Source organism: Octopus sinensis, linkage group LG17 (genome assembly GCF_006345805.1).
Source record: "Octopus sinensis linkage group LG17, ASM634580v1, whole genome shotgun sequence".
Lineage (NCBI taxonomy): Eukaryota > Metazoa > Mollusca > Cephalopoda > Octopoda > Octopodidae > Octopus > Octopus sinensis.
The window spans coordinates 24,927,086-24,940,085 of NC_043013.1; the positions used below are offsets into that span (position 1 = coordinate 24,927,086).

Consider the following 13,000-nt stretch of genomic DNA (forward strand, 5'->3'; position numbering starts at 1 on the left):
TGTAGAAAAAGAAAGGATGAAATATATTGAGTTGGCGAAAAATTCTGTTCAGTTTTTTTAAGCAAAAATAAGACGCAACTTTTAGATACAAAGAGATTTATTCAGTCAATGATATATTTACTATTTCATTCCAGTAACTTCTGCTATTTTGCAGGTAGATCAATTATTCTCTGCTCAAAGAATTTTCTGTCTTAACTGGTAAATAAACTCTTTCAGGCAGATTTTTACATCCTCTTCAGAGTTGAAGGTTTGTCCATTCAACAAACTATAAAGTGACAGAGGCAGGTGGAACTTTCAAGGTGCAAGGTCTGGCAAATAGGGAGGATGTGACAAAACATCCCAATTGGGCACTAGTAATTTCTGCCCTTTTTACAAAGAAGTTTTCAGCCTAACACTGTCGTGATGGAAGACAATGTGAAAGACAGTGCCCTGATGATTAGCAAGTGCTGGATGCATCTCATGGATCACTGCATTCAATTTGTCCAGCTGGTCATAGAACACATCTGAACCGATAGTCCTGTCCATGAGAAGATGCTCATAAATGACAACAGCCTTTCAGTCACACCAAATTAAAAGCATGAATTCTTGCTTTGGATTTTGTTTGTGGTGGTTCATTGTGCTTCCCTAATGATTGCTTGCACTTCACATTGCTATAGACAATACATTTTTTGTCTTCTCTTACCATCCTCTTTAAAAAAAGGATAATTTTCTTCATGTTTCTGCAACGAATTGCCAATGGAAAACTGCTGGATGAGGTTGCCCTCATTCAATTGATGTGGGACCCAGACACCAAGCATTCAGGCATAACCACGTTGATGCAGACGGTTTTCAATACTCAGGATATTTGGGGGATATCTGAATCATTCTGGACATATAAGAAGGTTGGTGCCACTGTTACTCTCCATTGGCCAGCCAGAGTAAGGAGTGTTTTGAACAGAAAAACTTCCAAATCTAGTAAACCACTTTTGGCACACACATTTTGTAAGAGCATCCTTTCTGTACACTGCACAAATTTTCCTGCAGGCTTCCATCACTTTCTTGCCTTTTTTTAAAATGAAAAAGCTTGAGGTGTCATTAACGTTTATTTTGGTTCTCCAATATCAGGGTACCCCCCTCCCCAAGCACTTAAAATGCAAACTGTCTTGTTACAAGTGCATGTCAAATTACATTGAAGTGTTAAACACCTAACAAGTGTCCATGCAGAAGGGACTGACTGAAGTTAGCTACTTATTAAAATGCTTGAAGTTTAATGTTGACAAAAACCAGACATTTTGGCCAATCCAATATTTCTGACTTCTAAGTACAAAATGTGAGAATCACATTCTACTCAAATATGGCAATATTATTTTAATTATTTCAATAAATAAGAGAAACAACTATGAATATGTTTCAGCCTTATTATGACTTCATTAGTAAAATATAGATTTAATTGTATTTACTTACCAAAGTAGAGATGAAAGTATCACTAAGTAAAATGAACAAGAATGGTTAGCATGTAAATTCAAATTTTGCTGGGGGGGGGGGTCATGCGTGTATTTGTGTGTATATGGGTGTGGCTTTTGAAAGAATAGACTAGGTATAAATACCATATATATGGTATAAAAAGTTAATCTCCCTATTTATACCATATTCATATTTACTTACATATTTATACAATTATTCACACAAACATACACACACAGACATATACATATATATGTATGTGTGTGTTGGGTGCGAAGGTAGTTAGGGGTGTTGCACTCATGATTGCTAAATTTTGGGTTCAATTCCATGATCAAGCAGCATGCCATGTTCTTGACCAAAACACTTCATTTCACATTGCCCCAGTCCATTCAGCTGAAAATGGTCAACCCTACAACAGGACAACCTTCTGACCAAAGGTGAATAATGGCCTGCTTGTCTGACTAGTGTGGTGGAATCATTTGAAATATATATATATATGTAATTGAAAAATTAGATCTCACAACTTGATCTAATAATGTTGGGAAACAGCTGCACAATCAAGTACTTGCATGCCTGGAGAGTATGTTGCGCAGAAACGATTGTAAGGATTAAAAAATAAATGTCCAACCGTACTCCTTCCCGTTGACTCCAATTTCTTTCATTCATCTATTCACATGACAGATGCCCAAATGCAAACCTGGACATATCTATAATAATAATACTACTACTGGACAGTACAGGATAAATCTGAACATGGACAAGCTTTATACTGTACTCTACTTAGTTTCATCATAGAATATACTGTAACTGTGTGTGTGTGTGTGTGAGAGAGAGAGTTTGGTGATGCAAAGATGAAAATATAGAACTCAGAGCATGAATTCTATATTTTTTTTTTTTTCTATAGTAGAAAGGATTATTAATAATTAACCTTTGAATTAATCTGTAACTTCTGTTCATTACTAATAATCATCATTGTCGTTTAACGTCCACTTTCCATGCTGGCATGGGTTGGACGATTTGACTGAGGTATTGCGAACCAGTAGGCTGCACCATGCTCCAATCTGATCTGGCAGAGTTTCTACAGCTGGATGCCCTTCCTCATGCGAACCACTCCAAGAGTGTAGTGGGTGCTTTTATGTGCCACAGGCACGAGGGTCAGTCAGCCAATACTGGCAATGGCCATGCTCAAATGGTGTTTTTATGTGTCACCTGCACAGGAGTCAGTCCAGCGGCACTGGCAACGCCCTCACTTGAATGTTGTTTTTCACGTACGACCGGCACAACTTGATACCTCTGTAAGCGTCACCTTTATCTTTGTAGCAGTTGACTATTATGCTGCTACACCAGTCATTTGGTATAACTCCTTCATGTATCACCTGGTTAACAATATGAGTGACTAGGCTATAGCCGACACCAACGGATATTTTGAGTATCTCTGCGGTAATTCCTGATGGACCGGGGGCTTTCCCTATCTTCATATTCTTAATAGCTTTATCTATCAAGGTACTGTCAATTCGGATAGCTGGTCCCTCTGTTGGGTCAACATTCGGCAGACTCTCTTTCTCTCATTCATTCTCTTTATTGAGCAACTTTTCATAGTGGCATCTGCAAACCTCATCCATGCGGACACATTTCTCTCCTACAACATCACAATTCTCTCTCACACACTGTCTGATACAATTCCCTGCTACCACCATTCTTCCAGTCCTTCCAAGCCTGTTTCTTTTTCTAATAGCCCTGTCAACCACACTGTTCCCCCACCATGCTACCTTGGGTCGAAAGGGGACTTTGCACCATCCACAGAACTGGTCAGTGGCTCTCAGCAGGTTGTCCCGTAGGAACCCCCAGTTGTCTTCCACATCATGTGATGCTATATCCCCTTCTATTTCGTCAAAGGTTTTGAGTAATATATCTCTAAATCTCTGTCCATTTGCAGGATCTTTAAGCTTCCAGACCCTTCTCCTCCATGCTGGTCATCTTCTGGGCATCCATTTAGCCCTGATCCTGAAGTCACTAACTACTAGTCTATGTTGAGAGATACATTCTTCTGGGAATGTTTTGGCATTTATAAGCAGCCATCTTTCTCTTTTTCTGGTGAGGATGTAGTCAATTTGGCTAGTGTGTCTGCCAGAACGGTAGGTACCTAGGTGACTGTCAGGTTTCCTGAAGTTGGTATTGCAAACCATAAGATCATTTGCATTGCAGAACTCCAGCAGTGTGGTTCCTTCTTCATTGCGGGAACCAAAACCATAACCTCCATGGAAGCCTCCTGCATGTTGTTCAACATGTCCATTGAAGTCACCAGCCACAAAGAGAAGGTCCCTATCATTCGTCAACGAGGTAGTCTGCAAGAGGGTGTCATAAAAGTGGTCTTTCTGCCCATCAGGTAGCCCTGGTTGAGGGGCATAGGCCGAGATAATAGCTGCTAAACTATGATGAGGCACAAATCCAATCTTAAGTATTCTGTTACATACTCTGAGTACCTCGATTACCTTATCAACCCATTTCTCCACAAGAAGTATACCCACGCCCTCGACCCTGTTAGTGTTCCCTGTCCAGAAAATCTTGCACCTGTGTTCTTTGCCTGTGAGGAACCTAGTGGAACTTCCTCTCTACCTTACTTCTTGAAGGCAACACAAATCGACACATCTCCATTCAAGCATCTCAACGATCTCACCAGACCTACCTTTCAGTATGCCGACGTTGAGTGTCCCAGCTCTGTGGGAGGTGAGGGCCCGTGAAACCCTGGGATGAGGGACAGCAGTGTCCCTCGCATTTAGCAGAATTCATAAACAAACTGTAGCCTTCAACCTGCATACACTACACTATCATTTCTATGCACTATATGATTGATAAACCCTAGGTAGGGGTGGGGATGGTGTTAAACCTTTAGAAGGATGACAAAGGATAGGAACTTTCGGTATAGATGGAGGGTGTGGGAGGGCGGATGTACCGCGAGCCAGCAAATTTGGACAAGAGCATCTTCTGGATTTCTATACTTTCGGGGGGAGTTATTAAAAGTCGAGTAGGGGAATCAGAGTGCATGCGCTAGTTTATAAAGGGTAGGGATGGTGGAGGAGGGTGGGAGGCGTTGGCAAATCAAGTGGTAAATCAAAAGACAGAGAGCGAGAGAGAGGGGTCAGAGTTATGGTGGTCAAGCACAGAACACGAGGGAGAAAAAGTATTCTTTGGAATTTTGGATAACATAATTTAATGAAACAGCAAATGCCGATAATAGTGAAATAGCATTGAAAAATCTTAGAATTTCCGGTCAGCCACTCTGTGACAAATTTAGGGAGATGAGTTATGATATGATAAACTTGAATAAATATATACGAGACGATTAACAGATATGCATGAACTTAATATATATATTTTACTAGTTTCGGCCAGATGCTGAGGCCATGCTGGAACACTGCTTTTCAATGTGATTAGGTTTCATTCTTGTACTGTTGCTGGTGATGTAACAAGTTGAACAGAGCTGGTTTTCTTTGTTGCCGCCTTCCACAATATGGGTTCATCTGGTATCTTAGAAAAAAAATCTGTCCAGACACTCTTTGAAGATCTCCACATCTACACTTCACAAATCTCTGAGGTTGTTTGACAGAATGTTGAGTAGTTGTGGACCTTTGAAACCCAAGCTGTTACTGGGTCCTTATTCTCAATGGAGAAGGCAGGAGCTCTGCTACTATGCAATGTCAACCAGTTTGGTTGTTTATATAACTTTCAATTCCAAAGTTTGGAGCAAGATCTTCCAGGGACTTCCATATATATATTACTGCATACATTTCGTGCCTTCTTTCTTGAGAGTAGAGTTTCTCTTCCTTTAGCCTTTCCCCACAGTTCATCTGTTTCACCAAGTCAATCTTCTTTGTGTAGTGATGCTGGATTGCTTCAAGTTCTACCACCAGCTTGACACTCTGCAGTGACTGCAGCTGAGAGCAGTAATGCAGCAGATATTCAGAACAAAAGTCAGTCCATAAGAGACAAATAAACATGAACACAGTGTACTATGTGATTCTGTACCAACGACTGTGAATCACTTTCATTCATCTGTCATTCTTTCTCCTTTCTTCCTCCTCCTCCTCCTTCCTTACACAGACCCTTTTCTTACCTCCTCTCTCACACTCCTCTCTACACATCCACTTCATCACCATGCTTGATCTTCATTCCTTTCTCAAGCAACTCTACTTGCTTCTCCAGCTATGTAACAACTCATGAGCTTCTCTCACACTGCCTGCTCCTTCTTGCTTTTCCTCTTCTCTGGACTCTTTCCGACAAAGTGCCATGCTCAGAACATTATTTCTGCCCCTATTTTTCCATTTTTAACTTCCACTGAGCACCATTCTAATATATTCACTGTGTGCCTCCAATTGACTTTTGCTGGTTTTTCCTTTATTTTAAATTTACCTCTGGTGTGTGTGTGTGTGTGTGTGTGTGTGTGTACATATTAATTCCATTGTGTTGTTAATTAATGAAATAAAATTCTTCAAATTCTTGTTCCAGGAATACATGTTCCAAGATGTTCAGTAGACTCCTGTTATTCTATAACACTCCTGTCATAACATTTTTTGGAAATTTGGTTGGTATTTACATTTAAACATTTCAAATACATATTTTCTATTCTTTTGTTAATGGTTTCGTTCATTACACTGTGGTCATGCTAAAGCAATTCCTTTAAGTGTTTTCCTGACCATTAGAGTCTGACAAGACCTATGCAAAGCCAAGTGCATTATGGGCACAAAACTCTGGCTAATTCTATGAATCAACCAAAACTATTTTCATCTAAATATTCTGCTGCTCTATGGTTTATAGTATGCTTCTCTTTCGGATTTATGACTTACAGCCTACCAAATCCACTCACAAGGCCCAGGGCTATAGTAGAAGACACTTGCCCATGGTGCCACGCAGTGGGACTGAACCTGGAACCATGTGGTTGGGAAGAGAGAATATTTTCCCTAAACAATGCTTCTGCCATTTGTGGACATGCTCATAAAAGATCTGAGTACTAGGCCCTACCCCAAAATTTCAGGCCTTGGTACTTTTTTTATCGACCCCGGAAGGATGAAAGGCAAAGTTGACCTCGGTGAAATTTGAACTTAGAACGTATAGCCGGACGAAATGCTGCCAAGTCTGATGCGCTAACGATTCTGCCAGCTCAAAAAATGGATAAAACTTGGTGATACAAACTCACAAAACAAGGGAGGTAACTTATGTAAACAACTTCAGTAAATCGCTCAGCAACTGGGACTTTAAAACTTAACAATCACAGTTGTAGCTTCTCACCCTTCCTACCTTCCTAATGAGAGACGGAAAGACAATACTAATGACATTTTGTATAGAACCAGAAATCGGCTATATGAGGGAAAGGAAGAAGAAATCGCAATTCACTGACGTAGACCATACTGGAGTCGTCTACCATCAGACTGAAGACGCGTGTTTAAATGTTTACAATAAAGGCAATTCTGCTATAATTACCCCAATTGGGTTTGAAAACAACTTTTTCCTTAGGATCAGTTGCCCTCAAAAACCGAGTTTCACCATGTTAACACGTTGGATCACGAGCTTCCCTTATCTTAGAGTCGCAATACAATATCTTAATTAACCATTTGTGAGGCAAAGATTACATAGATTATGTTGGATACCCACGTCCCACCGGAGGGTCGTGTGGTACTCTAGTTCATATTCCATCCTAGATACCACACGACCTACTCGTGGTCAATTAAAACTTGGGGATATTTTCTTTTGGAAGATCTCGAAATCTTTTCAAAAAGAACTATTTTGGTTTTACATGGCAAGTAAAATATTTTTCATTCCTTTCTGTTTTGGGGTTTTTTTGGGGGAAAATCTACCAATTTCTTCAAAAATAACTATTTTTGTTTCAATGGCAGATAGAATTTTCTCAATACTCAATCTTTTATTTTACCTCATTACTTGGAGAAATCAGAAGAAAAACCAAAAAAATATATACAAAATCAAAAAAAAACTTGTTCTCTTAGTGTAGCAAAAGCACAAATCAAAGCAATTGGAGCATTCCAGCTCTCAGAAAGTCCAAAGGAAAGAATTTAAGAAATGACCTGCTGGTGGGCCGGGAGTGACTCACTAGCATACCACACGACCCACTGGCAGGACGTGTGGGAGCCAACGTGTTAAGTGCACACAGGCTATGAGATCCAGGCAGAGAATTGTTAGGGTGGAGGACAAAAATTCCTGGCAGAGATTATTCTGACGCTCTACAGTCCCAGTTCAGATCCAGACAAAAGTCAACCCTGCTTTTCATCGTTTTTTTTTTTGTTCCCTTTTTGATGGTAGTGGGGGGTGGATAAAATATATTCGGTACCCGTCCAGGATTGGGGATTTGAGGATTTATCAGAGTAATGGATGGATTTGCTACCTTGTGGTGTTTGCTCTATCACTTTGCATTCCAGGTTGTAGGTTGTAAACTGAATCCATCACCTGGTTTAGCACCATTTGCGTTGTTTTCCTTGTTTGCCAGTGGCAGAGTTCACCATAAGGTGAAAACTTTGGATAGATCTCTGGTTTGAGAACAACTTTCACCTTTTCTCCTGTCAGTCTCAGGGGAACCCAAAAATGACATACACACAAATACATTCACACACATATGTATGCACATACACACAGACAAACACATGCACACACACACACACACACACACACACACACACACACACTCAGACACACATACGCATATACATACATACACACACACACACTCACATGCACACAACTCCTCTTAATCATAAGATGTTCGTGAAATATTTAGCAAGTATATTTTGGGGAAAAACTTAGTTTTGTTTTTTTTTTAAATTCTTTATGGTTTTCTGTCTTACATAAAATGCTTCAATTCTTTTATTTCCAGATATTTTACATGATCTTCCTTGGCATTTATAGCTACGTCGTACTTGTTGAACTTGAACAGCATATTTCTGTTCTTGAATGGCTTCTTCTTGTGTGGGTGATTGGAATATTTACAGAAGAAGTTCACCAGGTAAATATTGTCTCAGAATTATTTCATCAAAGCCATTTTTGTCGTTAATATGAATAGATGAGGCATAACTGGGAAAAGATAAAGAAAAGAAAAATAGGAATGGAAGTTAGCAGGTGAAGAATTTGGGAGGAAAGAACCATGTTTGATCTGAGGACATTCGGTTTCACAATTTCAATGATGCAGAATCAATGTGTTCTGTAGGAATGCTGTTTTCACAGACCTGTGCAACGGATATCAGCATGGAAAGAGAAAGCAAAAACACAAAAACAAATGATGATGATGATGACAAAAACGATGATGGCAATGACGATCATGATGATGGTGACGACAAAGATGATGACAATGACAACGATGGTGACAATGACGATGATAAAGATGATGATGATGACAACAAGGAGGAGAAGGCAGAAGATATATTTCCATTAAATAAAGGAGTAGTACTATAAATGGCAACATAAATAAATGGTGATGTGAATATATGTGATGACAATGATAAATGCTAAAAATAGAAACACTAAAATACATTGTGTGTGAATATCTATAAACGTAGAAATATAATAATTATGTGTGAATGTGTAATTTGCATAATAATAATAATAATAATGAAATTATTGAATAAGTGCTCAGGTGCACCACAACCTGTCAGAAAGTGCATATAAAGTACATGCAGAAATGTAGAAATGTTTGGAAAGCGAACAATGTATGAGTCAGATACATGCTTGTGTGTGTATGGAGGGGAGAAAATCAAGTGTAGTGTTGGCGAATCTCAGGAAGCATGGAAGTTTTGAAGGATGCAGTGCTCCGACAACTAACAACTGATGCCGGCAGTTTGTTCCATGCTTCAGCAACTCTCAGCGTAATGATTGTGTATGTTATCAAATGTCTTCAATGAAAAAAGCCGAGGCACACACCACAATTCTTTTACCAAGAATATTTATTACCTCCATCTTACTGCAGAGTCTAAATGCAAAGCTGTCTTGTGTGATGTTATAGAAGTCTTTAGGAAGATTCTACTGAACTCGTTGTTCCATTACCTTCCCAAATAAGCTTCACTTTTCATAATCTGTTGAAAGTGGATAGGAAAATCCAAGTTGTCACATTTACACCTTTCCTAAGACTATTAGAGATTTTCAGATGAATATTTCCAGCTGAGAAAATAAAACAGTTTGCAAAGAATTTTCCCGCTACTCCATGGTGCCTGAATTCCACTACATTCAGAGTATCTTTATGCCATTCTGTGTTATTTTGATGTTGCGTTACCACAATGCCACTGCTTTGTACCTTGTCATGCCATCAGCATCATATTGTGTTGTGTAGGTAGGTTTTGCAATATTTTGGTAACTCACTTGCTTTATTTGTCAGTTCTTTAATCCAACACTGATTCCAGTTCTCGTCCTGTGAAACAAAGAACTCCTTCACTGATGCTTCCACTTCCTTTTGTTTGATGAAGCCTTGTGAGCATGGAGTAATGAGCCATGGATTGGAACATGTAATAATTAAAGATCCCAACATGCACAAGAACAAGAACTGGTCTCTAATGTATTGTTAAATACAATTTTGCAGTGGAATACTAATGCAGTGCTTCCCAAAGTGGGTGGTACTGCTACTACCTGGGGGAAGTGGAAAGATCCAGGGAGGTGTTGAAGGAAAATGGGGAGATAATGGGGTGACCAAAATGAGGCAATGGATGCAGAAAAACAAACAAAATGGAGGGTTAATTAGATTGTTTTATTTGTGAAATGCAGTTGTTTTGAATTTGCTGCAGAAAATGGTGCATGTCTGTGAAGATTCTAAGGCCACTAGGAATGTGACCTTAGAACCAAAGCGACAAAGATTCAAAGGCCACTAGGAATGTGGCCTTAGAACCAAAGGAAGAGTAACCTGAAAAAGTTTAAGAACTACTGTACTAAAGAAAACAGAAGTTTGAAGATTAGTTCTGAATTTAACATAAAAATTGGTTAGTAATTGTGACTTAATACAGAAAAATTTCCCCGCAAAGCTTTGCTGCATCGAACAACCTTTATTCAACTGTGACACTTAGAAGTAATGTATGTCACACACGTGATAACATCCAGTTTTTGTGAACAAACACTTCCTCGTTGCTTTATATTGGAATTAATTTAGTGAAGGTGAATTTTTAAGAACAGTGTATTAAGAAATATTTGAGTTAAATTGCTAAATATTTATTTAAATATCTTCATTATAAACAGTTTATTGAAGTTTACAAAGTATTTGCGTTTTCGATTCTTTAAAAGGTTTTGTTTGATTTTTAAAAATTTCTTTCTTCTATATTTTATCCTTTTTCTTTTAATATCTTTACAAAACATACCTGAACATTATTATTTCTCTCTCTCTCTCTCTCTCTCTTTCACTATCTTTCCATATATATATACATACTTTTGTGAACCAGACCAGCACTACTTTACAATCTTCGCATGATTTTTAATACTTATTTCTTGATCCTTCACTTTACCTGTAAGAGGTTTTATCACCAGTGTTTTAAATATATATTTTTTTTTTTATGCTCTTATCTACTTTATTTCTGTGCATCTTGCCAAACTCTTCCAAGAAATTCTTCATATTTATCTTTTCTAATTTAATTTTTCTTTTTCTGTTTTATATATATATATATATGTATAAGAGAATTATTTTCTCTAATTACAAGAAGATCATACAGAGATTAAAATGGAATATTAATAGAGCTGTTCTAATTTGAAGTTTCAATTACTGAATCATGTTAAATGATGTTAAGTTGCCTGCCTTGAGTTTTCTCTGGCTTTGAAACTAACTTTTAACACTAAATTTGTACTATATATGCATACATACTTATAATGTATAATTTTTTTCTAAATAACAAAACCAGCACTGCTAAACAATCTTTGCATGCTTTTTCTATAAATTTTTGCTCCATTAATTGCAATATTTCCAAAAAGTCTATCTTCAGTATTTTTTAAATCTTTATCTATTTTATTCTACATGGAATTAATTTCTGTTTCTCTTTTTTCGTACTTGGTCTTTTGTATGTATGCGTGTATATATATATATATATATATAGAGAGAGAGAGAGAGAGAAGAGAGAGAGAGAGAGAGACATTCATGTGGTGGAGGGTGGGGAATGCGCGGGTTAAGTAAAAAATTGTTACACGGGTTGTAAATTATAAACTGTTAAACGAGTTTCACAAAGTTGTCTCCCTTGAATTTTCTCGCCGATCGATTTTTGTGTTTCTAAAAGTTTCTGTTTTGTGTGTGTAATAATTACTCCGCTAATTATTTCGCCCTTCCTACAAATGCCTCTTCATGCAGTAACGCAGTGGTAACTAAAAAAGGACAGCAAAAAGAAAAAAAAATACAGTAAATTGTTCTTTGGCAGGCCTAGCTGTGCGGTAAGAAGGTGGCTTACCGACTTTATGGTTCCAGGTTCAGTCCCACTATGTAGCACTTTGAGCGAGTATCTTCTACTGTATCCTTGGGTCTACCAAAGCCTTGCGAATGGATTTGGCTGAGGAAAAGTGAAAGAAGTGCACGCGCGCGTGTGTGTGTGAGTGTCTTTGTCCTACGCTACCACTTGACAACCGGTGTTGGTGTGTTTACGTCCCTATAACTAGGCTGTTCATCTGAAGAGTATGATAGAATAATTACAAGGCTTTCTAAAGAATAAGTACTGAGATCGATTCATTTGATTAAAAATTCTTCAAAGCAGTGCCCCAGTATGGCCACAGTCTAGTGACTGAAGCAAGCGAAAGATAAAGAAGTTGTTTGGATGATTAAAACATATGAAGCTTGGTGGATGTTTTTGTATCAGTGTGAGTCAAATTGTGGTATTTTATTTAATAAGAGAGAAATAAAAGGCAAACCTAACCTCAACGCAATCTCAACTTGAAATATAACTACATATCCAAACACATTTAATGAAGCATTCAACCATTTCTGCCCATTTTATAAATCCAATAACTGGATAAGAGAAATGGCTGCCATAAGAAAAGTGGTGAAAGGAAAGTGAAAGTAGGAAACGAAAGATCTGGATAGAAACTTGCAATGGAGCAATCTCTGCTAAAGTTATCCTAGCCCAGGTGGTTACATTGAAATGAACCAGGGTAACTGATTAAGTCTTTTATATCAAAACAGGAATGTTTCCATACAGCTTTTGTTTACCAAATTTGATTCACAAGAATTTGATCAATCGAAGGTTATGGTAGAAAGTGCTCACCTTTTATGCAATGGAACAGATCAAACCTGATGTAGTTGTGAAGCAATCTTCATAACCACTTCTTACATTTATCTCAATATATGACTGGTACTTCGTTTTTTTCATCAGACCTGAAATTCTGAAAGATAAGGTATACTCCAATGGGATTATTTAAAATAATGAACTAAAAAACTGCAAGGTATTTTTTCACTTGCAGTTATTTTATTTCTGAAAATCTACAACTCTTGAAAATTAGTGTCCCATGGCTGACTGCCAACACATTTTTCTGCAAAAATATGGGTACTTATCCTGTTCATGCCATATTATTAGCATTATCCTGTGTTTGAGAATAAAATTATTTC

The 13,000-nt window shown here is 37.9% G+C and overlaps 1 protein-coding gene across 6 annotated transcripts in view; it reads left to right on the forward strand.

Moving 5' to 3' along the window:
• LOC115221077 (transient receptor potential cation channel subfamily M member-like 2) overlaps window positions 1–13,000 on the forward strand; it is a 151,886-nt gene that overhangs the window by 113,360 nt on the left and 25,526 nt on the right. For all 6 annotated transcript variants that reach the window (XM_036510452.1, XM_036510455.1, XM_036510451.1 and 3 more), the window contains 2 exons: window positions 5,950–6,025; window positions 8,324–8,452. In XM_036510452.1, the coding sequence (XP_036366345.1) occupies window positions 5,950–6,025; window positions 8,324–8,452 (205 nt within the window). The remainder of the gene's footprint in view (window positions 1–5,949; window positions 6,026–8,323; window positions 8,453–13,000) is intronic.